Source organism: Gorilla gorilla, chromosome 1 (genome assembly GCF_029281585.2).
Source record: "Gorilla gorilla gorilla isolate KB3781 chromosome 1, NHGRI_mGorGor1-v2.1_pri, whole genome shotgun sequence".
Taxonomy (NCBI): Eukaryota; Metazoa; Chordata; class Mammalia; order Primates; family Hominidae; genus Gorilla; species Gorilla gorilla.
Window position 1 is genome coordinate 146,668,967 of NC_073224.2, and position 26,181 is coordinate 146,695,147.

The following is a 26,181-nucleotide window of genomic DNA, read 5'->3' on the forward strand; positions in this document are numbered from 1 at the left end:
ATATATAAGGAAGATCCAGTATGCCTGGTAGCAGACACCTCAGCAGAAATTTACAGACCAGGAGGGAGTAAGATGTCATACTCAGTGTTGAACAAAAAAAACCTGTCAATCATGAATACCGTGCCAAGCAGAGTTATCCTTCAGAAATGAAGAAGAGACACTTTCCCAAAGAAAAGCTGAGGAAATTTGTCTCTACTAGACCTGTCCTACAAGAAATGCTAAAGGGAATACTTCAAACTTAAAAGAAAAACAGCCACTAATGTGACTGTTATACCAACACTGAAATCATGGTGTGTAAACCACTTATATCTTTAGTAAGAAGACTAAAAGGCAAAATTATTAAAAATAATAATTACGACAATTTATTCAGAGATAGGCAATATAACAATTTAACTGGAACACCAAAAATTCAAAATGTGGAAGGAGAAGGAGATTAAAGTATACAAGTTTTTACTTTTTTTTTGTTTTTGCTATCACAGTTGATATCAGTTTTTGATAGCTTGTTATAACAATAGGATGTTTTCTGTAAGTCTCACCACAAAGCAAAAACCTGTGAGAGATACACTAAAAATAAACAGCAACCAATTAATCATACTACCAGAAAAAATCATTTAACCACAATGAAAGACAGTAAGTGGGAAAGAAAGGGAGGAGTTACAAAACAACTAAGAAACAACAGAAAGGCACAGATCCTTACCTATTAATAATAACATTGAATGTAACTGGACTAAATTTTCCATTTAAAACACATAGAGTGGGTGAATGGATTAAAAAACAAATCCAACTATATGCTTCCTAAAAGAAATTCACTTCATAAAGACACACATAGACTGAAAGTAAAAGAATGTAAAAAGATATTCCATTCAAATGGAAATCAAAAGAGCAGAAATAGCTATACTTAGACAAAACAGACTACAGATCAAAGACAGTAAAAAGAGACAAAGAAGGCCAGTATATAATAATAAATGTGTCACGCTAGCAAGAGGATATAAAAATTATAAATATCTATGCACCCAGGCATATAAAGCTCTCGAGTATATAAAGCAAACATTAATAGATCTCAAGGGACAAATAGGTGGTTGCAGTAAAACGACAGGGACTTCAATACCCCACTCTCAGTAATGAACAGATTGTCCAGATTAAGAAAATCAACAAAGAAACATCAGAGTTCAACTACAAACTAGGCCAAGGAGGCATTTTGTAACTGACATTTACAGAACATTTCACCCACTGTTACTGAATACATATTCTTTTTTTTCTCTCTTTTCTTTTCTTTTTTTTTTTTTTTGACAGGGTCTCACTCTGATGCCCAGGCTGGAGTGCGGTGGCACAATCATAGCTCACTGTAGCCTCGACCTCCTGGGTTCAAGTGATCCTCCCGCCTCAGCCTCCCAAGTAGCTGGGACTACAAGTGCTCATCATCACACCTGGCTAATTTTTTTTCACTTTTTGTAGAGACAGGGTCCCACTATGTTGCCCAGGCTCACATTCTTATCTGCACATGGAATATTATCCAGAATACATAAATATGTTAGGCCACAAAATAAGTCTCATCAAATTTTAAAGGTAGAAATCCTATCAAATATATTATCTAACCACTATGGAATAAAAATAGAAATCAATAATAAGAGGAACTTTAGAAATTATATAAATACATAAAATGTAAACAACATGCACCTGAATGAACAAAGGGTGAGTGAAGAAATTTAAAAAAAAATTTTAATGTCTTGAAACCAATAAAAATGGATATACAACATAACAAAACCTACGGGCTGCTGTGAATGCAGTACCAAGAGGAAAGTTTATAGCAATAACTGCTTACATCAAAAAAATACAAAAATTTCAAACAAACAATGCACCTAAAGGTGCATGTTAAAATTAAAAGCATTATTGAAAATATTATTGGACATATTACTGAAAATGATGCTTTTAGAATTGCATTGAGAATATATTTGATAGGATTTCTACCTTTAAAAATTTGATGAGACTTATTTTGTGGCCTAACATATTATATATTCTGGATAATACATAATACATTTATGTATTCTGGATAATTCCATGTGCTGATAAGAATGTGAGCCTGAGCAACACAGTGGGACCCTGTCTCTACAAAAGGTAGGTTCAAGTTGGTCTTGAACTGCCTTTCCCACACTGGAATAGCAACAGCCAAACCCAATATTATTAGAAGGAAAGCAGTAATAAAGATCAGAGCAAAAATAAATGAAATTGAGACTATAAAACAATACAGAGGATAAATGAAACAAAGAGTTGATTTCTTGAAAAGATGAACAAAATTAACAAATACCTTTAGATGACTAAGAAGAGAGAGAATCCAAATAAATAAAATGAGATGAAAAAGGAAACATTACAACTCATACCACAGAAATACAAAGGATCACTACAGACTGTTATGAACAACTACATACCAACAAATTGGAAAAGCTAGAAGAAATAGATAAATTCCTGGACCCACACAACCTACTGAGATTGAACCATGAACAAACAGAAAACTTGAATAGAACAATAACAAGTAATGAGATAAAAGCAGTAATAAAAAGTCACCCATCAAAGAAAAGCCCAGGACCTGATACATTCACTGCTGAATTCTACCAAACATTTAAAGAAAAACTACCAATTCTACTCAAACTATTTCAAAAAATTGAAGAGGAGGGAACACTTTTTTTTTTTTTTTTTTTTTGAGACAGGGTTTCACTCTGTCGCCCAGGCTGGGGTGCAGTTGTGCACTCATGGCTCAATGCAGCCTCTACTTCCCAGGCTCAAGCAATCCTTCCACCTCAGCCTCCTTAGTAGCTGGGACTACAGGCACATGCCACTACACCTGGCTAATTTTTCTACTTTCTATAGAGATGGGGTTTCACCAGGTTGTCTAGGCTGGTCTTGAACTGAGCTCAGGCAATCTGCCCACCTCGACCTCCCAAAGTGCTGGGATTACAGGCACGCACCACCGTGCCTGGCCCATTTCTAAACTCATTCTACAAGGCCAGCATTACCCTGATACCAAAACCGGACAAGGACATAACAGAAACAGAAAACAACAGGCCAATATCCCTGATGAACACAGAGGCAGAATCCACAACAAAATACTATCAACTGAATTCAAAAACATTTTTAAAAGATCATTCACCATAACCAAGTGGAATTCATCCCAGGGATGCCAAGATGGTTCAACATACACAAATCATTAAACATGATACATTACATCAACAGAATCAAGGACAAAAACCATATAATAATTTCATATTAAAATTAAAAGCATTATTGAAAAGCATCAGATAAAATTCAACATCTTTACATTATAAAAGCTCTCAACAAATTGGGTATAGAAGGAAAATAACAGGCTGGGCGCAGTGGCTCACGCCTGTAATCCCAGCACTTTGGGAGGCCGAGGTGTGTGAAATCATGAGGTCAGGAGTTCAAGACCAGCCTGGCCAAGATGATGAAACCCCGTCTCTACTAAAAATACAAAAATTAGCTGAGCGTGGTGGTGGGCACCTGTAATCCCAGCTACTGGGGAGGCTGAGGCAGAGAATTGCTTGAACCCGGGAGGCGGAGGTTGCAGTGGGCTGAGATCGAGCCACTGCACTCTAGCCCGGGTGACAGAGCAAGACTCCATCTCAAAAAACAAAAAAAGAAGGAAAATAACACAGTAAAGATCATTTACAACAAACCCATAGTTAATATCATAGGAATAGGGAAAAACTGAAAGTCTGTCCACTAAGATATAGAACAAGACAAGTATGCCCACTTTCACCACTATTATTCAGTATAATACTGGAAGTCCTGACTAGAGCAACTAGACAAGAGAAAGAAAGGGCATCCAAATTGGAAAGAGAGAAGTTAAATTATCCTTGATTGCAGAGGATATAATCTTGTATTTGGAAAAACCTGAAAACTCCACCAAAAAACTATTAGAACTGATAAGCAGGGCTGGCATGGTGTCTCATGCCTGTAATCCCAGCACTTTGGGAAGCTGAGGGGAGAAGATCGCTTGAGCCCAGGAGTTTGAGACCTACCTAGGCAACATGGCAAAACCCATCTCTACAAAAAATTAAAAAATTAGCCAACCATGGTGGTGCACGCCTGTAGTCCCAGCTACTTCAGAGACTGAGGTGGAGGGATCACCTGAGCTTGGGATGTTGAGGCGGCAGTGAGCTATGATCATGACACTGCACTCCAGTCCAGATGACAGGGTGAGATCTTGTCTCAAAACACAAACAAAAACAAAAACTAAAAAAGAACTGATAAATTCAGTCAAGTTGCAAGATACAAAATTAACATACAAAAATCAGTAGCATTTCTATACACTAAAAGCAATCAATGTGAAAAATCAAGAAGGCAATCCTATTTAAAGCAGCTACAAAAAAAATAAAGTATCTAGGAAGAAATTTAATCAAAGAAGTGAAAGATCCACAGAGTGTGGTCGCTCACGCCTGTAATCCCAAAGCTTTGGGGAGACCGAGGCAGGAGGATTGCTTGAGCCCAGGAACTCGAGGCTGCAGTGAGGTATGATCACGTGTCACTGCTCTCCAGCCTGGGTGACAGAGAACGACTCTGTCTCCAAAAAAAACAAAACACAAAACAACAATAACAGAAAACACCCACTATGTGAAGGGGTGTTTTTAGTTACAGTTTGAATTTTTAAAAAAATAATTTAAAATATGTAATTTTAAAATAATTTACCTGTTTATTACATTCTTTAAGTTCCAATTCTGATTTCTCCAGAGTACCTTCTAATTTAATTATTTTTTGTTCCATTTCTCCTCTGTGCTCACGAATAGTCATATCCAAATGTGTAACCTAAAAAATAACCTTAAACTGTTGTTCAATTTTATTATGATATAAAAACTTGTATGCTTAGAATAGGCTTTGTAATTGTTTATAGCAAGTATAACAAGTATAAACTCATTTCAAATTATTTTTTAAATGGGAAAAATAATCACTGTTTACTAATACTGGTTCATGAGCCCCATATACATTTTTTTAAACAATACATAGTGACATTCAATCCCATATACATTATAGAAACAATAAAATATAGTTGTGTTCATAAATGACAAATAATTCAGACTTCATTTTATGCTGGATAAAAAGTGCTAAATAATGCCTTCCAAATATTTTTGTTCCTCCAACACTTAGCTTCTTCTGATACGGGGTAATATAAGAGATCAAAAGGCTCAGATACTAAGCTAATCCTCATTTTCAAAATCTACTTGCTAGAAAAATATCAAGATAAAGAGAGATGACATATCTCTAATTTAGTAAACCCTATGTGCAGAGAAAAGATATGCTATAAAAATGCCCATTTTACAAAAAATTGGTGACCTCTCAAATCCTGTGTGACTGTGTCATAACAGAAAACTCCATTAAAATATAATCAAGAAAAATCAACCTGAGCTGCTCTTTGCTTTAGTTCCCAATTTCTCTCTTTAAGTGCCTGATCCATTTCAAGGAGCTCCTGCTTTTTGTCTTCAATCTCCATCTTGCATTCTCTACAATTTATCAAAGGAAAAAAGATCAAAGCAGATAGTAGGAAGAGTATAATTTTAAAAAGTTAGGTCAACCAGGTTACCTCTTCTATAAATTAAAAGCAAAATAATATATGCAATCAAGTCAGATTGAAAGGGTCAAATTTAAGGAATAATAGATAAAAAGATTGACATCAATACAATTAATTTAATAAAGGGTATTCTAAAAGGGTAAAAGTTCACTCACACTGTGGTATTACAGATAATTTAAGCTAATTGCTAAAACACTCCCAGGACTCCAAGATTGAATTATTATAAGAATTTTTAAAAATACATATCCACATTTTTTCATACACAGATCAAAGGAGTGTTTCAAAGTCTTTTACATGTAACAATTGTGACTTCATTACAATTGAATGAGGCATTTAACCATAGTATTTCTCATGAGGATGTTACTCAAAATGATGCCTTACATATAAAAAAGCACTTACATCTAATATAAAAATATCACAAATTCTAAGCCCTCTTAAACCCTAATTTATGTATAACTTTATATTATAAAATGCTTAATACTGACACAATTTTAAGGCTTTTACCAAAGTGAAGCCTGTGATCAGAGAATAATTTGAAACTCTAAGTTCTGATATGACAAAGGTTGAAAATGTTGATCTTGAAAATCTTCATATGATTTTCCAGTCTGAAATATGAAATAGTACTGATAAGGGTGCTAATTTTTAAAAGAAGATTTTGAACTTCTTTAATGAGTTGTTTTTAATATTCTTCTAAAAGTCTCAAGAGGTATATAACACAAGGCTAAAACTAATATTCTAAAAATAGTATGAAATTAAAGAAAACTCTAACTTCTATCTATGCAAATAGCAGAGCTTCCACAATTCATCTGTTAGCTAGAACTTAAGATTTCACTGTTTACATCTTTCATGTTTTCATTCACTTATTTATTTTGCAAATATTTACTGGATGTTTCCTATATGCCAGGGTTCTAAGTGCTGTGGATTTAATAGTAGAAAAGATAAATGTCTCTGATCTGAGTTTACATTGTAATAGGTCCAGAAGAAAAGACAGACACCTAAGTAAGAAAAATATAATATTAAATGCTATGTTAGAGCATTAACTGCATGATGAGGTAGTGACTGGGTGGCTACTTTAGAGTGGGTAGTCAGAGAAGGCTTTTCTCTGAAGTAATGTGAAGGACAAGAAGAAGCTGACCATATAACTGTTATTCCAGTAAAAAGAAACAGCTATGGCCAAGGTTCCATGGTAGAAGCAAACTTGGTAAGTGTAAAGTATAAGAAAAATGTCAGGAACAAGGAGAGTTGTATGAAATGAGGCCAGAGAAGTAGACAGGAACCAGACCACATAGGGCTTTGTATTCAAGATAAGGAACTTGGATTATTTTAACTGTGGTAAAATTCATGTAATATAAAATTTACCATTTTAACCATTTTAAAGTGCACAGTTCAGAAGCATTAAGTATATTCATAATGTTATGTAACCATCACCACTATCTATGTCCAGTATTTTTCCATCAGTCCCCCACAAAGAACTTCCTACTCATTAGCACTTATTTTCCATTTTCCCTTCCCCTTGTCCCTGGCAACCACTAATCTTTCTTTCTCTATGAATTTGCCAATTCTGAATATTTCATATAAATGGAATTATGCATCATGTGTCTGGCTTTCACTTAGCATAATGTTTTCAAAGTTCATGCACTTTGTACCATGTATCAGTAGTTTATTCGTTTTTATGACTGAATAATATTCTTTGTATGGATACACTATATGATATGGTTTGGCTGTGTTCCCACCCAAATCTGATCTTGAATTCTACATGTTTAGGAGAGACCCAGTGGGAGGTAATTGAATCATGGGGGCAGGTCTCTCCTTGGCTATTCTCGTGACAGTGAATAAGTCTCATGAGATCTGATGGTTTTAAAAATGGGAGGTTCCCTGCACAAGTTCTCTTGTCTGCTACCAGTGAGATGTGCCTTTCACCTTCCACCATGATTGTGAGGCCTCCCCAGCCACATGGAACTGTGAGTCCATTAAACCTTTCTTTTGTAAATTGCACAGTCTCAGGTATGTCTTTATCAACAGCGTGAAAACTCACTAATACAGTAAATTGGTACCAGTAAAGTGGGGCACTACTGTAGATACCCAAAAATGTGGAAGCGACTTTGGAACTGGGTAATAGGGTTGGAACAGTTTGGAGGGCTCAGAAGAATACAGGAAAATGTGGGAAAATTTGGAACTTCCTAGAGACTTGTTCAATGGCTTTGACCAAAATTCTGATAGCAATATGGACAATAAAGTCCAGAATGAGGTGGTCTTGGAGAGAAATGAGGAACTTGTTGGGAACTGGAGCAAAGGTGACTCTTAAGTTTTAGCAAAGAGACTGGTGGCATTTTGCCCCTGCCCTAGAGATTTGTGGAATTTTGAACTTCAGAGACATGATTTAGCATATCTGGTGGAAGAAATTTCTAAGCAACAAAGCACTCCAGAGGTGACTTGAGTGTGATAGAAAAGAAAATCCCATTTTCTGAGGAGAAATTCAAGCTGGCTGCAGAAATTTGCATAAGTAATGAGAAGCCAAATGTTAATCCCCAAGACAATGGGGAAAATGTCTCCAGGGCATGTCAGAGGTCTCTGGAGCAGCCTCTCCCATCACAGGCCTGGAGGCCTAGGAGGAAAAAATGGTTTCATGGGTGGGATCCAGGGTCACCATGCTGTGTGCAGCCTAGGGACTTGGTGCCCTGCATCCCAGTCACTCTAGCTGTGGCGGAAAAAGGCCAACATAGAGCACAGGCCGTGGCTTCAGAGGGTGCAAGCACCATGCCTTGGCAGCTTCTACCCAATGTTGAATCTGTGAGTACACAGAAGTCATGAATTGAGGTTTGGGAACCTCCACCTAGATTTCAGAGGATATATGGAAAGGCCTGGTTCTCCAGGCAGAAGTTTGCTGCCGAGGCAGGGCTTCATGGAGAACCTCTGCTAGGAAAGTGCAGAAGGGAAATGTGGGGTGGGCACCCCCATACAGAGTCCCCCCTGGGGCGCTGCCTGGTAGAGCTGTGAGAAGAGGGAGGGCCACCATCCTCCAGAACCCCAGAATAACAGATGCACTGACAGCTTGCACCATGAGCCTGGAAAAGCCACAGACACTCAATGCCAGCCGGTGAAAGCAGCCAGGAGAAAGGCTGTAGCCTACAAAGCCACAGGGGTGGAGCTGCCAAGACCAAGGAAACCCACCTCTTGCATCAGTGTGACCTGGATGTGAGACGTGGAGTCAAAATAGATCATTTTGGAGCTTTAAGATTTAACTGCCCTGCTGAATTTCGGACTTGCATGGGGCCTGTAGCCCCTTTGTTTTGGCCAATTTCTACCATTTGGAATGGGTGTATTTACCCAATGTCTGTACCCCCACTGTATCTAGGAAGTAACTAACTTGCTTTTGATTTTACAGGCTGATAGGCAGAAGGGATTTGCCTTGTCTCAGATGAGACTTTGGACTGTGGACTTTTGAGTTACTGCTCAAATGAATTAAGACTTTGAGAGACTGTTGGGAAGGCACAATTTGTTTTGAAATGTGAGGACATGAGATTTGGGAGGGGCCGGGGCAGAATGATACAGTTTGGCTGTGTCCCCACCCAAATCTCATCTTGAATTCCCATGTGTTGTGAGAGAGACCCAGTGGGAGGTAACTGAATCATGGGGGCAGGTCTTTCCCATGCTGTTCTCATGAGAGTGAATAAGTCTCAAGAGATCTGATGGTTTTATAAAGCGGAGTTTCCCTGCGCAAGCTCTCTTCTCTTGTCTGCCACCATATGAGATGTGTCTTTCACCTTCCACCATGATTGTGAGGCCTCCCCAGCCATGTGGAACTGTGAGTCCATTAAACTTCTTTCTTTGGTAAATTGCCCAGTCTCAGGTATGTCTTTATCAGCAGCATGAAAACGGACTAAGACACTATATTTTGTTTATCCATTCATCTGATGATGGACATTTGGGGTGTTTTCACTTTTTGGCTTACTTTGTAAACATTTGTATACAATTTTTGCTTAGATACCTGTTTTCAACCCTTTTGAGTACAAAACTAGGAGTGGAATTACTGAGTCATATGGTAATTCTACGTTCAACTTATTGAGGAAGGCTAAAGTGTTTTCTACAGTGGCTGCACCATTTTAGATTCCCTCCAGCAATGAATGAGGGTTCCATTTTTTTCTACACTTGCTAACACTTGTTCTTTTCCATTTTTTGGTTTTTAAAAATGACCATCCTTGGTATGAAGTGATATATCAATGTAGTTTTTATTTTCATTTGTGAAGGAGTTTGGATTTTGTTCTGAAGGTTTTAGAAAGCCATTAGAAGGTTTAAGTAGGTAAGCAATATGATCTTTTTTTTTTTTTTTTTTTTGAGATGGAGTCTCACTCTGTCACTCAGGCTGGAATGGATCATGGCTCAATCTTGGCTCACTGCAACCTCCACCTCCCAGGTTCAAACAATTCTCCTGCCTCAGCCTCCTGAGTAGCTAAGACTACACACACCTGCCACCACACCTGGCTGATTTTTGCATTTTTAGTAGAGATGGGGTTTCACCATATTGGCCAGGCTGGTTTCAAACTCCTGACCTTGTGATCTGCTGGTCTCGGCCTCCCAAAGTGCTGGGATTACAGGCGTGAGCCACCATGCCTGGTCTAATTTATGTTTTAAATAATAAACTTAAATCTATTTTTGGAAAATGGATTGTTGGGAGGGGGTCAAGATTGTAAGCAGAGAGCCCAGCTAGGAAGCCACAGCAACAGACCAGGTAAGAGATGATGCTTTGTGCTAAGGATAACAGAAAAGAGGTCACGAAATCAATGGATTTAAGAATGTGTTTTGGGGCTGGGTGCAGTGGCTCATGTCTGTAATCCCAGCACCTTGGGAGGCCCAGGTGGATGGATCACCTGAGGTCAGGAGTTCAAGACCAGTCTGGCCAACACGGTGAAACCCTGCCTCTATTAACAATACAAAAGTTAGCCAGGCGTGGTGGCAGGTGCCTGTAATCCCAGTTACTTAGTGGCTGAGGCAGGAGAATTGCTTGAACAGGAGGCGGAGGCTGCAGTGAGCTGAGATCATGCCACTGCACTCCAACCTGGGCAAGAATCCGTCTGAAAAAAATATATATATCTGTTTTGGAAATAAAGTTGACATGGCTTGCTAATACACTGGATGAAAAAAGGGATGGAAAGAGAGAACAAGAAAAATCTTATATATTTGTGGTTTGAGCAACTGCATGATACTGAGTTAGGAGAAGGGTAGGGTTATGAGAAAATATAAGAGTCCTATTTTGGCTAAGTCTGAGATGCCTCTTAAAAATATCCGAATGGAGGTAACAACTAAGTAGTTGGATATTGAATCTGGAGTTACAGGAAAAGGTAAATACTGGAGAAATGGGTTTGGAAGTGTCTGACACATAGTATTTAAAGCTACATGAAATTTACTAAGGATGAGTTTGTGGATACAGAAGAGAAGGAGGCCCTACACTGAATTCTGTGGTACAGTATCTAAGTTTCTGGGTTATCTTGCTGCTCTTTATCCTGTTCTTTTATTTCACATTTTACATCCTAATTTGTAATTCTATTTTCCTTTTCTGAATCTATTTCTCATACTTTGGCTCTAATCTGGCTGTCCACCTCCACTCACTATACATGTGTGTCAGCATAGCAGTTTATGTTATACTGCTAATCTAAGATCCCAGACTTTAGGGTTGGACAGACTTGTGTTTAACTCCCTTCTCTAGACTCTACTACCTGTATGACTTGGGGCATTTTATTTTTCTCAAGGCCTCAGGTTTCTCAACTATTAAAAAGGTGATATATGTTTCTAATAGGTGTGTTGTAAGGAAATGAGTGAGATCATATGTGAAGTCCCTGGCGTAGTCCTAGCATAAAATAAGGACTTAATACAAAGAACAATATTATCATTATTAATATCCTCCTGCTGTTAGCCACTGCTGTATGCATGCCCAGTGATTTTTTACCACTAGGGCTAGTATAAAATGGTCTAAAGACTGAGGATGAAAGTTTTGGCGGCCAACAAAGACAGCTGAATGAGTTAGATAAGGCATGGGATAGGCTGGCTGGGATGAGCCAAAGTGAGCCAAAGACAGTTGAGAAATTTAGACGTCTAGAATGCAACAACACATTTTATTGTATTATCCAAGGACTTATAACTGTGATATAATTTCTTATTATTTAACTCACCTAAGTTCAACTGTGAGATCCTTTATAGTAGTGTATTTTTCCTCTAATGATAATTGAGCCTTCTGTAGTACATCTCTCAATTCCTGGAGTTGTCTTAAAGTACTTTTTAATTCTCCATGAGCATTTTGTAGTTCAGTCTCAAGTACTTCCTGTTTTTGCAAGGCTTCTGTTAGTTCAGTTTCAGTACTGTGCTGTAACTTTTCTAACTCCTTTACTATTAAGAGGAGAGAATAATTTTATAACTATATGTAAACCATTTATTACAAACTTTGTATATATTAAGAATATTCAATTATATTCATCTACGAGAGGCAAAATACCACTTATTTTCCCTTCCAGCCCCACCATCTCAAATTCTCACATTATTTCACTTCGTTAAGTACAAATACATAGGCAGCTATACTCATCTAACCACTTGCTTACCAGCATTTGTTTTCTTTTCTAGCTCTGTCTTTGTCTGATCTAAGATCATATCTAATTGAGAGAGGTGCATTGCTTTATTTTCTCCATCTCGTTTTAGGTGCATTATTTCCTTTTCCATTTTAGACAGCTCTTCTTTGTACTGATCCATCTCAATCTTTACTTGCCTAATTAAAAACAAATAATAAAACAGGTAATTTAGAAACTTAACCAACTAACTTGTCTCTGACTAAAAAAAAGCCTGCAAGTTATATAAGGACAAATATCAGCAAAATATCTAGTCGGAATTTTAAATCACCTATTTTTAAAAATTCACCAACTAAAAACTATTCCTTTACACATTACATACCACTAAATACAACTTTACTACTACCTGGTAATATTTAACAAGCCTAGCATTCTTTTCACTCTAACCACATTTAACTTTAGCTTTGCATGTATTGAAAATATCCAAGGACCTCATTCATCTAGGAATTTTTGTTATTAGCAACAAAGAAAATAAATAAGCCAAACAATCAAATTATTCATCATAAAAACCATATTACTCACTGGAGAGCCAAGTCAATTGCTTTTACTCAGTTTTATTATTGGTTCTATCCTTTTTTTAGCTTTAAAAGGAACTAGAGATTCCTAGACTAGTGCAACTTCCCTGCTTTACAGAGGAGGAAACTGAAGACTAGGTGAGTTGTCTGAGATAATACAACTAGCTGTTAATAGTGATAGGGCCAGGTTTACTAACTTTGTCAGTCCTGAACTTATTCTAATACGGCAGCTCCCCTACAGACAAATCAACATACTAAGAGCCAGTTTTAAGTCCCTTTGTTGGTAATTCTAAAGTGATATTTACTAATTAAACAATTGTTCATGTTACCCTCAATGGTAGGAAGAGTTCATGTTCCTTTGTGTCAACACTTTCTGTTGTTTGATCTTTGAAATTTCTAAATTGAGTTTGCAAGTAGGAGCATTTCTTTTCTAAATAAAACTTCAACAAATTTGGATTTGTTCAAGAGTTTTTTTAATCGGAAGTCCATGAGTAAACTTAAGGAAAACTATAAAACCCCTGAAACAGTATGCAAAATTATACATGTATAATGTACATGTATACATCTATGTATAGAAGACAAGCTAAAGCTTTTTACCAGATCCTCAAATATGTCCATAGACCAATTAAGTACTAGATTAGACGAGTGCTAATGACACTTTTACATTTCTAAAATCCCAAGTAAATAATTTTTAGCTTGACCAATTAGCTCTAATATTAAAGTAGATATAAAACAGATAATTAGAAAAGAATAATCAAAAGAGATTGGCATAGAGCCATGAGCAGATGGCTTGTCAGCAAAGGAGTTAGGGGAAAATTATAGAAAATATACAAGGACTCAAAAAGCATTAGCAGCCTACAGACATTTTATAAAACACAGAACTGTATATGCCTCAAAGTTTCATTAGGGTATCACTACATGTTAGCATGATGTATATAATGATAACCCTGAGATACCCAGAGAAAGTAAAAACCCCAAGAAAATATACATTTTAGAAAATTTCTACCAAAAAATGTTATTTGGTTTTGATTTAAATTTTCAGCACAAGATAAATTCCATGGGAGTAAGTGGCTGAGGTATGTTAAAGATCAGGATCACTAGAGTACAGAAATTGTTAAAAATGAGAAGCCAAGGTGTCAGAAGGATCAGCTTCAGAGGTGTACTGAAATCCCCAAGAAGAATGACAGAAGCGATGCTGGAGAGGGCAACAGTAAGTCAGGCCGTCTAAAGAAATCAGCACCAGTAAGGGTTCTGATGGCATGAGGTTCACCAAGTATAGTATATACTTCACACCTTGCCTGGACCCTGTGGTACAAGAGCTATGGGGAAAAGTTTTTTACTTTAGAAGGCTATAGGGGAAGAAGCAATGTCCTTAGGGGAGGGTCAGGTTTCTATTACAGCAAGAGAAAAGAAAAAGTAGTGAATACAGAGAATGGATTATGAAGTTCAAAAGGCACAGTAGAAGTCTTTCAGAAGTTGGGATGGGGTTGGAGAAAGAAACAGAATGTGTGGAGAGTTTTTTGGGAATTAGTGTGAGATATGAGAGCTGACCTGGAAATCTAGGGTTTCTTGTGGTATCTGGCATAAACAAGGATAAAGTGATAATGCAATCAGTCTTCACAGACTCAAGGTGGACACTAGTGGTGAGGCCATGTTAGTGAGTAGAACATCTGTCAATGGAAGAAAGAAGGTGTGAAAAACTTTGGTCTTAGCCTTAAACTTGGGAAGCCCTCAACCCTGCTGAGAGGGTGACAGACATCTGAGGAAGCAAGTTGCTCCTCTGAGCACAAAGGACCCCTGTCAATGGAGGAGAGGGAACCTGGGGACATGTGGTTTTAGTGCCAGTGCCTAAGTTCACTCTTGACTCCTGTTGGTAGAAGGGTGGACTGATTATGTTATAAATTATGTCAATTCTTCCCAACAAAGTAGAAGAGATCTGAAGAGGCTGGGTACTGCTTTCAGCTCATGGGTTCCTTTCTTGACCAATTAAGTATCGATGCCTGGGACCAGCCTAGCCAAATTAAATCAGAATCTTTAGGTTTTATTTAATCTAAAAGTGAGACCCAGGCATCAGTATGTTTTTTTACAAGCTCTTGAGGTGATTTTAATATTCACTCAAGGCTGAGAACCACTTTTATATTGTCATTCTTCCCCTATATAATTGGATTGCCTGAAAGTTTCCTCTATGTGAGTACATTTACATTTTTGCCTACAACTTTTAATGTTATTCACAATTAACAGTTGCTGAGTGCCTATGAATAAGGAACTGTGCCAGTTGTTGTGTAAGACCCTAAAATAAACCAGGTATGATCCTTGCCTTAAGAAACTTATAATATAGTAGGAAGGTTAAAAGCATTAAACTGTAATACAGAAAAAAGCATAATGAGAGATATGAAGGAAATACAAACAAAATGCAATAGGAACACAGACTATGGAGACATTAATTCCTCAAGCAAATGCTCCACTGAACATTATCTGATTTCAAAACTCAGATACCACTGATATTGAAGTGGGAAGGTAAATAAAACATATTCACATTTTACCTGGCAGTGCCAGTAAGCTCAATCACTTTTTGCCTTTTCAAATCTGCTTCACGTGCAGCTGATTCACATTTCTCCTCCATTTTTCTCAACTTTTCAGCTGAACTTTCCTTTTGTTTTTGAAGTTCTTGTTCTAGTTTTGACACCTTGCAAAGCAGTTTTCAGTAAACATTTTAAATTCAGAAGAAAAATACTTTTATAAATATGTAACCTAGCTTATCAGTTTCAAGATGTATCATAAAAATCAACATATAGACCAAGAAGTAATGTTTGGAAAATATAAAAAGCAAGGCTTACTTTCTAATAATAAAGATACTTCACATACATATTACTATTTAGGGAAGTGGCCACATCATAACACTAAAGTGTTAAAATAATTGAACAAAATGATAGTAAATGTTCCCCTTTTCATTGTCCCCATTTGAAATGCCCTTTCTTCTCTCACCATACTGCTCCTTTCTTTTCTTCACGAATTGGCTCACTCAATAGATTCCTAGATTTCCACATGACCTCAAATGCTAATTTGCATTTGCTCCCATCTTAACTTGAATCTGTTCCTATTCATTCTTCCTCTATTCTACTACCATAAAGGGGGTATTCTTCCTCCTTTATATAAATCAAACTGCTTCATAGGTGTTGTGGATTCAATTCCTATTCATTTTTTCAGGAACTTCATACTACTATCTCCTCTTTCCAATATCTTCAGTCTCTCTACTGTTTTTTTAATATTAGCATTTAAACATGTTAAAAGACTTTCCCACTGTAAAAAGCTTTTCTTCAGACCTTGACCTCCCTCTACCTACTACCCTTTATTTCCTCCCATATATAGCCCAGCTTCTCAAAGTTTTCTATGCATGTTGTATCGCTGTCTCACTTCTCATTCTTCAACCCATAGCCAGAGGCCATTCCACAGAAATAGGGATTACAACACCAGTGACTTCCAAGTTGCTAATTCCAGTGGACATTTCCCAACCTTCATTTTACTTGACATTGATTCCAGTAGCCCATGACAGCAACATTCATTCCTTCCTTAATGAAATACTTACTTTGGCTTCCATGTATCACATCCCTCAGGGATCTGTCCAAGTCAATCTTCTTGCTTCTCATTCTATATTCTCTCCCTAGGTAATTTCAGTCACTCCATGTATTCATGTATTTATATGACTGTGGTCTCAAAGTTAACCTCTCAACTCTGACCTGCATATCCCCCCTGTTCTTCTAAAATCCCTCACTGAAGAACTAAATATAGATCATAAACCATTAATATCTTGCCAGGTGCGGTGGTTCACACCTATAATCCCAGCACTTTGGGAGGCCAAGGAGGGTGGATTTCTTAAGCCCAAGAGTTCGAGACCAGCCTGGGCAACATGGTGAAACTCTGTCTCTACCAAAAAAATAAATAAATAAATAAAAAAGAAAAGCCACACACACACACACACACACACACACACACACTCTTAGCTGGGCATGGTGGTATGCACTCGGAAGGCAGAAGTGGGAAAATCACCTGAGCCCAGGGAAGTTGAGGCTGCACGGAGCCATGATCATGTCACTGCACTCCAGCCTGGGTGACAAAGTAAGACCCCGTCTCAAAACAAAACAAAACAAAACAAGAAAACCCCATTAATATCCACCCCTCCACCTCAAGTTTCAAGAAGAAAATTAAAACAGTACCCAGGTAAAAAGGGAAAGGAACCAAGGAAAATCCACCTACTCAATTCTTAATTAAATAGAGAAATCTAAAGATGCAAAATGGAACCTATGCACAGTGTAATATGAATGAAAGGCAGAAAAGGAATACCGAGTCAAAAATTTACTCCAAATACTGAAGAAATTTTTAGATATAAACTTCTGTAGACCTCAATGAAGCTAATGAGAACACAAAATCTTTTAAAACAAGATCACAAAGAAAATCACCGAATAAAAAATACAAATGAGGCCAGGCGCAGTGGCTCACGCCTGTAATCCCAGCACTTTGGGAGGCTGAGGCGGGCGAATCACAAGATCAAGAGATCAAGACCATCCTGGCCAACATGGTGAAACCCCGCCTCTACTAAAAAAAAACAAAAATTAACTGGACGTGGTGGTGCGCACCTGTAGTCCCAGCTACTCGGGAGGCTGAGGCAGGAGAATCACTTGAACCTGGGAGGCAGAGGTTGCAGTGAGCCAAGATCACACCACTGCACTCCAGCCTGGCGACACAGTGAGACTACGTCTCAAAAAGAGAAAAAAAAGAAAAAAAAAGTGAACTTGTTAAAAAAAAAAAAAAAAAAACAGAAAAAACCATACAACCATTACAGAAGTGAGTTAGGAACAAGAATCATAATCAATCCTGCAAGAACCAGAGTCAATGACAAAGGATGTAGGTAGTGGGAATCAAACATAGATGAGAAGAAGAAATGCTTCAGGATGAAGCTGTATAGTAGGCATAGCAAGCAGTAGGTCTAAATTTTAACAAAAGGGATGGAGAGTCACAGGAAGATGTCTCTTGAAAAAAAAATACAGAGGCCAGGAGCGGTGGCTCACGCCTGTAATCCCAGCACTTTGGGAGGCCCAAGTGGGTGGATCACCAGAGAAGGGAGTTTGAGACGAGCCTGATCAACATGGAGAAACCCTGTCTCTACTAAAAATACAAAATTAGCTGGGTGTGGTGACACATGCCTGTAATCCCAGCTACTCAGGTCGCTGAGGTGGGAGAATCGCTTGAACCCGGGAGGCGGAGGTTGCAGTGAGCCGAGATCGCGCCATTGCACTCCAGCCTGGGTGACAAGAGTGAAACTCCGTCTCAAAAAAAAAAATACAGAATACCTGCCTGATGTGTTTAAATGTAGTGAGAGGAAGATACTTTAGTTCCACTGGACAGGCTGAGGAGGACTTCAGAACAAGTAGATAAAAGACCAAAAAAATGACAAAAAAGGAAAATACAGTAAGATTACAGGGGACGATCATTTTCTAATTTACACATTACTGTAAATTTGATTTCTTTTCAAAGAAAAAACAAAATAAAAATGTAAAATATCTAAAGAATTCAGATAAATTCAGTAATGAATTAAAGGAAAAAGATTAGATTCTAGTATAAAATTCTCTAGAATTCTTACATTCAAGTAAGTAATAATTTTTAATTTTAGAACTTTCAGGGGTATTTTCCCTTGGGATTTTTCTTTTAGTGCACTGCTTTGCCATTTCTTTAAAGAATATCACATACCATGTCGTGATCCAAAAAGGAAAAATTATAGGTATTCAGATTAGGTACAAGAAGAGAGATTGAATAAAGAAACATGAATTATAAATTGTATGGAACAGCAAACATATAATCATGGTATAAGAGATGGAGGTCAGATTACATAGGAATAGAACTTTATTTTACAATATCAGTATAGAGTATTTCTTATAATGCAAAATCCTTGAGGTTTAACAGCAATTTTTTTTTTTTTTTTGAGGCGGAGTCTCACTCTGTCACCCAGGCTGGAGTGCAAGGGCACGATCGCAGCTCACTGCAACCTCCACCTCTTGGGTTCAAGCGATTCTTGTGTCTCAGCCTCCTTAGTAGCTGGGGTTACAGGCATGTGCCACAATGCCTGGCTAAGTTTTGTATTTTTAGTAGAGACGAGGTTTGGCCACGTTGGCCAGGCTCGTCTCGAACTCCTGACCTCAGGTGATCCGCCTGCCTCAGTCTCCCAAAGTGCTGGAATTATGGGCATGAGCCATGGCATCTGGCCAAACAGCAATTTAAAAAACTAACCAAAAATCTATTCGTGATTTTAAAAATTTCTATTTCATACAAATAAAACAATCTCGGGCTAATAATATATACCTGTTTTTCAAGTTTAGTTTGAGTATCTTCTAGCTCTCCATTTCTAATTGTCTCTTGTTGTAACATTTGCTGCTGTTGCTGAAGAGTATGCTGTAGAATAACGTTTTGCTCAGAAGTCTCTTGAAGACTGTGATTTTTTATCTTTAGCTCTTTCTGTAAACAATATACCTGGCAAATATATATATATATCTCAATACAACGCAATGTTTCAAATAAATGGCAATAAAATGTCAAAGCTGTCCTCCTTATTAGATAACCATCCACTTGTCACATGGGACAATTGCATTCATGTCTATAGTTTGTCATTGGAAGGACAGTATTCATTTTTCTAATGGGGAGATGTACTGGAAGGGCTTGCTTATAGGATTGCTCTTGGTTGGTGTCTGGAAATGTGGCTTTAAAAATGTTCCTAAGTGATGAGGTTGTTTTGCCTGGCTGGGGCACTGAAACATGCCTTCCTTTAGAATTCTGGAATTTTTGGTACTTGTAGGCTGGTCATCGTTCCTGTGTGACAAGCCCCCAATAAAAACCCTGAACTTTGAGTCATAAATAGGCTTCCCCAGGCAGAAACAGATATTGCCACATTTCACTGCTATAAAAAGGAGCATGTTCTGTCTGACCTCTCCCAGAAGGAGGGAACAGCATAGGCAGCCATGGTTTTGTCTGCACTTCACCTGATTCTTTCACCCTTTCTAATAATAAACTAGAGCCATAAAAGCACTATATGATGTTTGGTGCTATTTATTGTTATTGTTGCTATTATTGCTGTTGTTTATATAATAATATCCCAGCAAAGCACTGCTGAATATTTATGCTACAAAAAAACACATAAAGGAATGACAATAACAACTAAGAAATTTCACTAATTACTCTATATATTTAGGACTTGAATATGATGGTCTCCAAAATTGCTTTAAGATACTTCTATCCAAGAGCACCTATTAAGAAGAAAAATAAATGCCCTTTGTCCTAGTAATCCAAATTCTAAAAATATGCCAGCAGAAATTATTTTTAAAATACTATCAACAATGAAACATAATTTAAAATATATTTTATAATATTCTTCATCTCCTACCAAAGTGAATGGAAGATTTAATAAGTGATGATTGTCAATGTGATTAAAAATGTGCAACCATTTAAAATAATTAAAAAGACAGCTAACATAAAAATTTATAAAGTTAAAAAATCACATTTCATTAATATAATTTTGAAAAATATACATGCAAACAGAAAAATGAAAACTGAAGTATTAGAGAATGGGCTGTAGGTAAATGTTCTTTAGAAGTTTTCTTGTTGTTGCTTATATAATAAATTTTTTAAGTGAAGGAAAATAAAGCCATTCCTTTAAAGCAAAGAATCTTTCCAGTAAATATCATTCCAAAAGGAAATTTAAACTCCTTATAGTAAATAGCGGAAGAGAATCATGACTTGCTTCTTTTTTCTAACTATCCAGCAGGTGAACATTAAGGCCTTCAGGGCCAAATATTCTTTGCTCATTATGAGAAGCTCTGAGATTTCAGATTTCTTAATTATATGATGATGTTGTATACTCGAAGTAACCCTGGATATCACAGGCAACTAACTGATCTCTAATCCTGAATTATAATCCCTTTTCATGCAAATCTGTTTTGTTTAATTCTGTCTTCATGAAAATAATTTAGTGTAAATATGTGTCAGTATCACCTGTTTTGTTTTCTCTCTTAGCTCCTGACCAAACCTGCAGATCACACTTCTGCACTGGTTTATTTTAGATAGAACTGACTTGCCTGCAAGACAGGTTTAAATACTGTTTTTTTCTTTATTGGAACATCCTGTTTCATACTTACCTATTCAGAGAAAAAAATGGACAAAATATTAAAATAAGACAAAACAGAAGAAAAAAATAAGATCTAACCAAAACACAAAGCCTTACCACATAATAACAACAAAATTTTATTTCAGTAATCTAGTCACTGACATTTCAATTACATATATTGAAATAGCTAATATTAGTTATCACAAATATTTACAAAATAGAACGTATATCTATCAAACTTACACTGACATTTCATTGTACTGACCTTTAACTCCAGTCGGCTTTAGTTTTTTTTTGTTTTTTGTTTTTTTTTTGAGATGGAGTCTTCCTTTGCCACCGAGGCTGGAGTGCAGTGGTGCGATCTCGGCTCACTGCAAGCTCCACCTCCCAGGTTCATGCCATTCTCCTGCCTCAGCCTCCCAAGTAGCTGGGACTACAGGCGCCCACCACCACGCCCGGTTAATTTTTTTTTTTGAATTTTAATAGAGATGGGGTTTCACCGTGTTAGATCTCCTGACCTTGTGATCTGCCTGCCTCGGCCTCCCAAAGTGTTGGGATTACAGGCGTGAGCCACCGTGCCTGGCCAGTTGGCTTTAGTTTAAAAGTAAATATAGAACAAATTGTTTTTACATCATATTTTCTACTAATGTATTATTATATTCCCAGAGTACTTAATATTTTATAATTGAAGTAAATAAGAAAGTAGAATTTAGATGATAAAATCTACCTTACACTTAACTTTATCTAGTATCACTATGTACCCAAAGCAGAAAGTCTCATAATTGTTGCTTAAAAATAAAATATAATGCAGAAATATGATGCCAGCTTCTCAAAATCTAAGTCCATCCATTTAAATGAAGATATTTATCAATGAAACGACTGATTTTATTGAATAAAATCTTTATGCAGAAAACATTTAGGCTTATTCGCATCTACTTTGTATTTAGTTTCTTTTATCATGTTGACAATGTAATTTTGCATGAACACATAACTTTATTATTTTAAAAGCATTGTTAAAAACATTTTAATATGAAATTAAATATCTTCCAACAATTCAGAACCCCAAAGTATTATTTTCATCATAAATATATTTATTTCAACATCCGGAAAAGAATATGTGGCTGAGGCAAAAGCTCAGAGGAACATATATTAGCTTTTTGCAACGGGTAATCAATATGTAGTTTTTACAACTGGCTAAATTTCTACCTATATGCCCTAGGGCCACTTAATTATTCAGTGAGTTATATGATTGGGGCATATTCCCTGATTTAAAAGATAAGAACATCTTTATAATATCACCTATTATTAACGGAATGGATGCACTATTACTCAAATCAGATTTTCTAAAATGTAGCTATATATGATGAAAACTTCACAACTCTGCTGTTACAAGGTGTTAATTATATTAACCAACATTGGAAAGAATTTTCTCTGTAAGACATAATTTGCTGTAAAGGCAAATAAGTCAACAGTTAGTACTCGGATTCTTCTCCATGTTTTTTATCAATGCACATGAACATGTGACAGATGACCTTTTAAGTAAGCAAGCCAATGCATGTGCAGTTGAGCTAACGATTGAGCGGCAATAAATGAGCTTGCAAATCTTTTTAATTTACTTACTCCCTAGTCTGGTCAAATATACCTGATTACTGCTTCTGGTTTCTAATTCAGTTTGAGCCTAGGTATGTATTTCCAGTTGTTGTAAAAATCATTCTAAATGAGCCAGGTGTGGTGGCACATGCCTGTAATCCCAGCTGCTGGGAAGGCTGAGGCAGGAGAATTGCTTGAACCTGGGAGGCAGAGGTTGCAGTGAGCCGAGATTGCACCACTGCACTCCAGCCTGGGTGACAAAGCAAGACCCTGTCTCAAAAAAAGAAAAAAAAAATCGTTCTATTTATTTTGTGTGTAAATATCTGTTATCCACCCTAGTCTCTGATGTTGTTTCTATGAATGCAAAGTCTAAAGCTCAACCGATTCTCCTGTTACAAATGCTGCCTACCTCCAGGTAGATTCCATCTCTGCCAAGTCTATTTATTATGAAGCGGAGTGTGGGTACGGGCAGTAGAATAAATGCCAAAATAATGTATTTTGTATACTACTTTAAAGATGATCATAGTAAAAAAAAAAAAGGACATTCCTATTTTTAAAAATCCAAGTACATACAGTTTAGATGATTTAGTTTCTATGTATTGGAGTAGAAAAATATATGCCTGTCAAAGATGCTATAAAAACCTTCATAAGGGAAGGTAGATGGAAGAAGACATGACTGTATAAAATCTGAAGTTTTTTTTTTTTTTTTTAAACTTCTAAGGCTATATAATTACTTGATGCACTTAAGTCTGGAGTGCTGGTCAACTACATTATTTACTCTTAGATTTACCTATGGCTTTCCCCTGTTCTGCTCTGTGTATTGCAGGAAACTGCATTTCTTGGCCTCCTTTGCCCTCTAGATTACAAATAGGTTTGGCCAATGGGAATGGCCAGTAGCTGCAGTGCTCCACCTCTATTGCCCCAGTTCCTATTGGACAGACCCTTTTTCTTTGGCCCCAGCTCCAGATAGGCAGCCCTGCTTCTAGACTATGATCACACCATCTTTTCCTGATGTTCCTCTAACCTTAACAATGGTAGCGGGTCCCTGCTTATAATAATCTCTGAGTCACTGTGGTATACTGTTTGGCTTCTCTACCCTTTCATCACCTGTGTATCTAATTCTCTGTATAAATTTGCTCTACTTAAAAGATATAAAGGCTTCTGTTTTTCTCATTGGACCTTTCTGATATAGTCAAGTCAATCTTGACTAATATGTAAATATAAATAAATAAATATATATATATATTTTTTTTTTTGAGATAGGGTCTCGCTGTGCTGCCCAGGCTGGAGTGCAGTGGCGTGATCACAGCTCACTGCAGCCTCGACCTCCTAGACTCAAGTGATCCTCCCATCTCAGCTTCCTGAGTAGCTGGGACCACGGGTATGCACCACCATACCTGGCTAATGTTTTTAATTTTTTTGTAGAGATGGGGTTTTGCCCCATGTTGCCCAGGCTGGTCTTGAACTCCCGGCCTCAAGTGATCCACCCACTTTGGCCTCCCCAAGTGCTGGGCTTATAGGCGTGAGCAACAATGAGTGGCCAAAAGTCAACCTTGATGAAGATTCATTGGGAACGATTTCTAAAAATAAATTTTAACCTTAAAATATATACATTATAAATTCTAACAAATACATTCTTCATTACGATTATCCATTTGAGCAAATGTTTAGTGAGTGCCTAACCAAAGTAAAGTGCTACAAATTGAGCATACAGAGATGAGTAAGATGTTCAAGAAAAGTTTCCAAGTCTGGGTGCAGTGGCTCATGCCTGTAATCCCAACACTTTGGGAGGCCAAGGTGGGAGGATTGCCTGAGTTCAGGAGTTTGTGACCAGCCTGGGCAACATGGTGAAACCCCGTCTCTACTAAAAAAAAAAAAATACAAAAAATTAGCCGGGCGTGGCAGCATGCGCCTATAGTCCCAGCTACTCAGGAGGCTGAGGCAAGAAAATTGCTTGAACCCAGGAGGTGGAGGTTGCAGTGAGCCGAGCCTGGGCGACAGAGCAAGACTCCATCTCAAAAAAAAAAAAAAAAAAAAGGGTTTCCAATGCAGTATCTGAGAAACTTATCTCAAAAAAGTTGAAATTCTAAAGTTAATTCTCAATCCTACAGACAACAAGAACAAAAACAAAATGAAAAATTCTTGAAGAATTTTAAACCTCTAAATCTAAAACAATGTTCAAGGTGTCATGTAATATTATATTAGAATGACTGTAATATTAATAATTTATTCTTCTGATTCCCTAAAAATAAAAGAATTAGAATTTTAAGGTATATTCTATTTTGCATTGAAATGTTTGCTCTTTAAAGAAAACAAAATTGGAATTTACATTTTATTGGAAATACTTTTTTATATCAGATACATAAAAGATATTATTTTGGCCAGGCACAGTGGCTCACACCTGTAATCCCAGCACTTTGGGAGGCCGAGGTGGGTGGATCACTTGAGGCCAGGAGTTCAAGGCCAGCCTGGCCAACATGGTGAAATCCCATCTTTACTAAAAATACAAAAATTAGCCAGGCATACCTGTAATCCTAGCTACACAGGAGGCTGAGGAACAAGAATTGCTTGAACCCAGGAGGCAGAGGTTCAAGTGAGCCAAGATTGCGACACTGTACTCCAGCCTGGGCAACACGGGGAGACGCTGTCTCAAAAGAAATATATATATATATATTTTTTGTCCTACATCTCATGCTTCTTTAAAAAAATCACTTGAAATATATGCTATATATAAAGTAAATGTTAATTTACCTCTTCAGATTTCTTCTTTAACTGTTTTTCAAACTTTTCCTTATTTCCTTCCAATTGATTCAAATGCAAGACAAGTTCTTCCTTACAAATTTCCAATGCTGAATCTAGTTGCCTAACCTAAGCAGGAAAAAAAGCAAAAAAAAAAAAACACAAAACGATATACAGATATACAGATATACAGATATTTTACAGATTTATCTCCTAATGTTACCTGACTGCTTCAAATAGTGAATATACAGTCCTACTTAGGATATAAAATGCCATTATAGAAGATATTTATTGAGTAAACTAATTCTTCATTGCAAATGAGGAAACCAAAGAGAAAACCAAGGGATGGAATCCTGAAGAATAAACGAGAGTTGGACAAGTTTAGAAGGGCATTCCAGGAAAAGGGAGTATGCTCAGAAGCAAGGCCCTGTGAAAGGGAGTGGTGAGAAGTTGGCAAGAGCCTAGGGTAGTAAGAAGATGAATTTGTAGGAAATGGTTATTTGGGAGCCACAATTGACAAGATAAACTAGGGCCAACTGTCAAGAACCTGTAGGCCAAACACCCTAAAAACTTTTCTTTAAAAGGTAAGTGGTATTTAAACCTACTTCTTAAGCCTCCTTGAATAAGAAAAATAGGAAAGTGAGTACAAACTAGCATACTGTTAACGATGCTTAAGTGAGATTTTTTTTTTTTTTTTTTTTTTTTTTGAGACAAAGTCTTGCTGTGTAGCCCAGGCTGGAGTGCAGTGGTGCGATCTCAGGTCACTGCAACCTCTACCTCCCAGGTTCAAGCAATTCTCCTGCCTCAGCCTCCTGAGTAGCTGGGATTACAGGTATGCACCACCATGTCTTGCTGATTTTTGTATTTTTAGTAGAGAGTGGGTTTTGCCATGTTGGCCAGACTGGTCTTAAACTCCTGACCTCAGGTGATCCACCTGCCTTGGCCTCCCAAAGTGCTGGGATTACAGGTGTGAGCCACCTTGCCTGGCCTTAAGTG

At 37.3% G+C, this 26,181-nt stretch overlaps 1 protein-coding gene across 9 annotated transcripts in view; it reads right to left on the bottom strand.

Moving 5' to 3' along the window:
* CCDC18 (coiled-coil domain containing 18) overlaps nt 1–26,181 on the bottom strand; it is a 98,403-nt gene that overhangs the window by 26,645 nt on the left and 45,577 nt on the right. For all 9 annotated transcript variants that reach the window (XM_055352370.2, XM_055352381.2, XM_055352394.2 and 6 more), the window contains 7 exons: nt 25,198–25,314; nt 19,062–19,229; nt 15,251–15,393; nt 12,169–12,332; nt 11,746–11,959; nt 5,411–5,510; nt 4,702–4,818 (listed from right to left, as the gene is read on the bottom strand). In XM_055352370.2, coding sequence (XP_055208345.2) covers nt 4,702–4,818; nt 5,411–5,510; nt 11,746–11,959; nt 12,169–12,332; nt 15,251–15,393; nt 19,062–19,229; nt 25,198–25,314 — 1,023 coding nt within the window. The remainder of the gene's footprint in view (nt 1–4,701; nt 4,819–5,410; nt 5,511–11,745; nt 11,960–12,168; nt 12,333–15,250; nt 15,394–19,061; nt 19,230–25,197; nt 25,315–26,181) is intronic.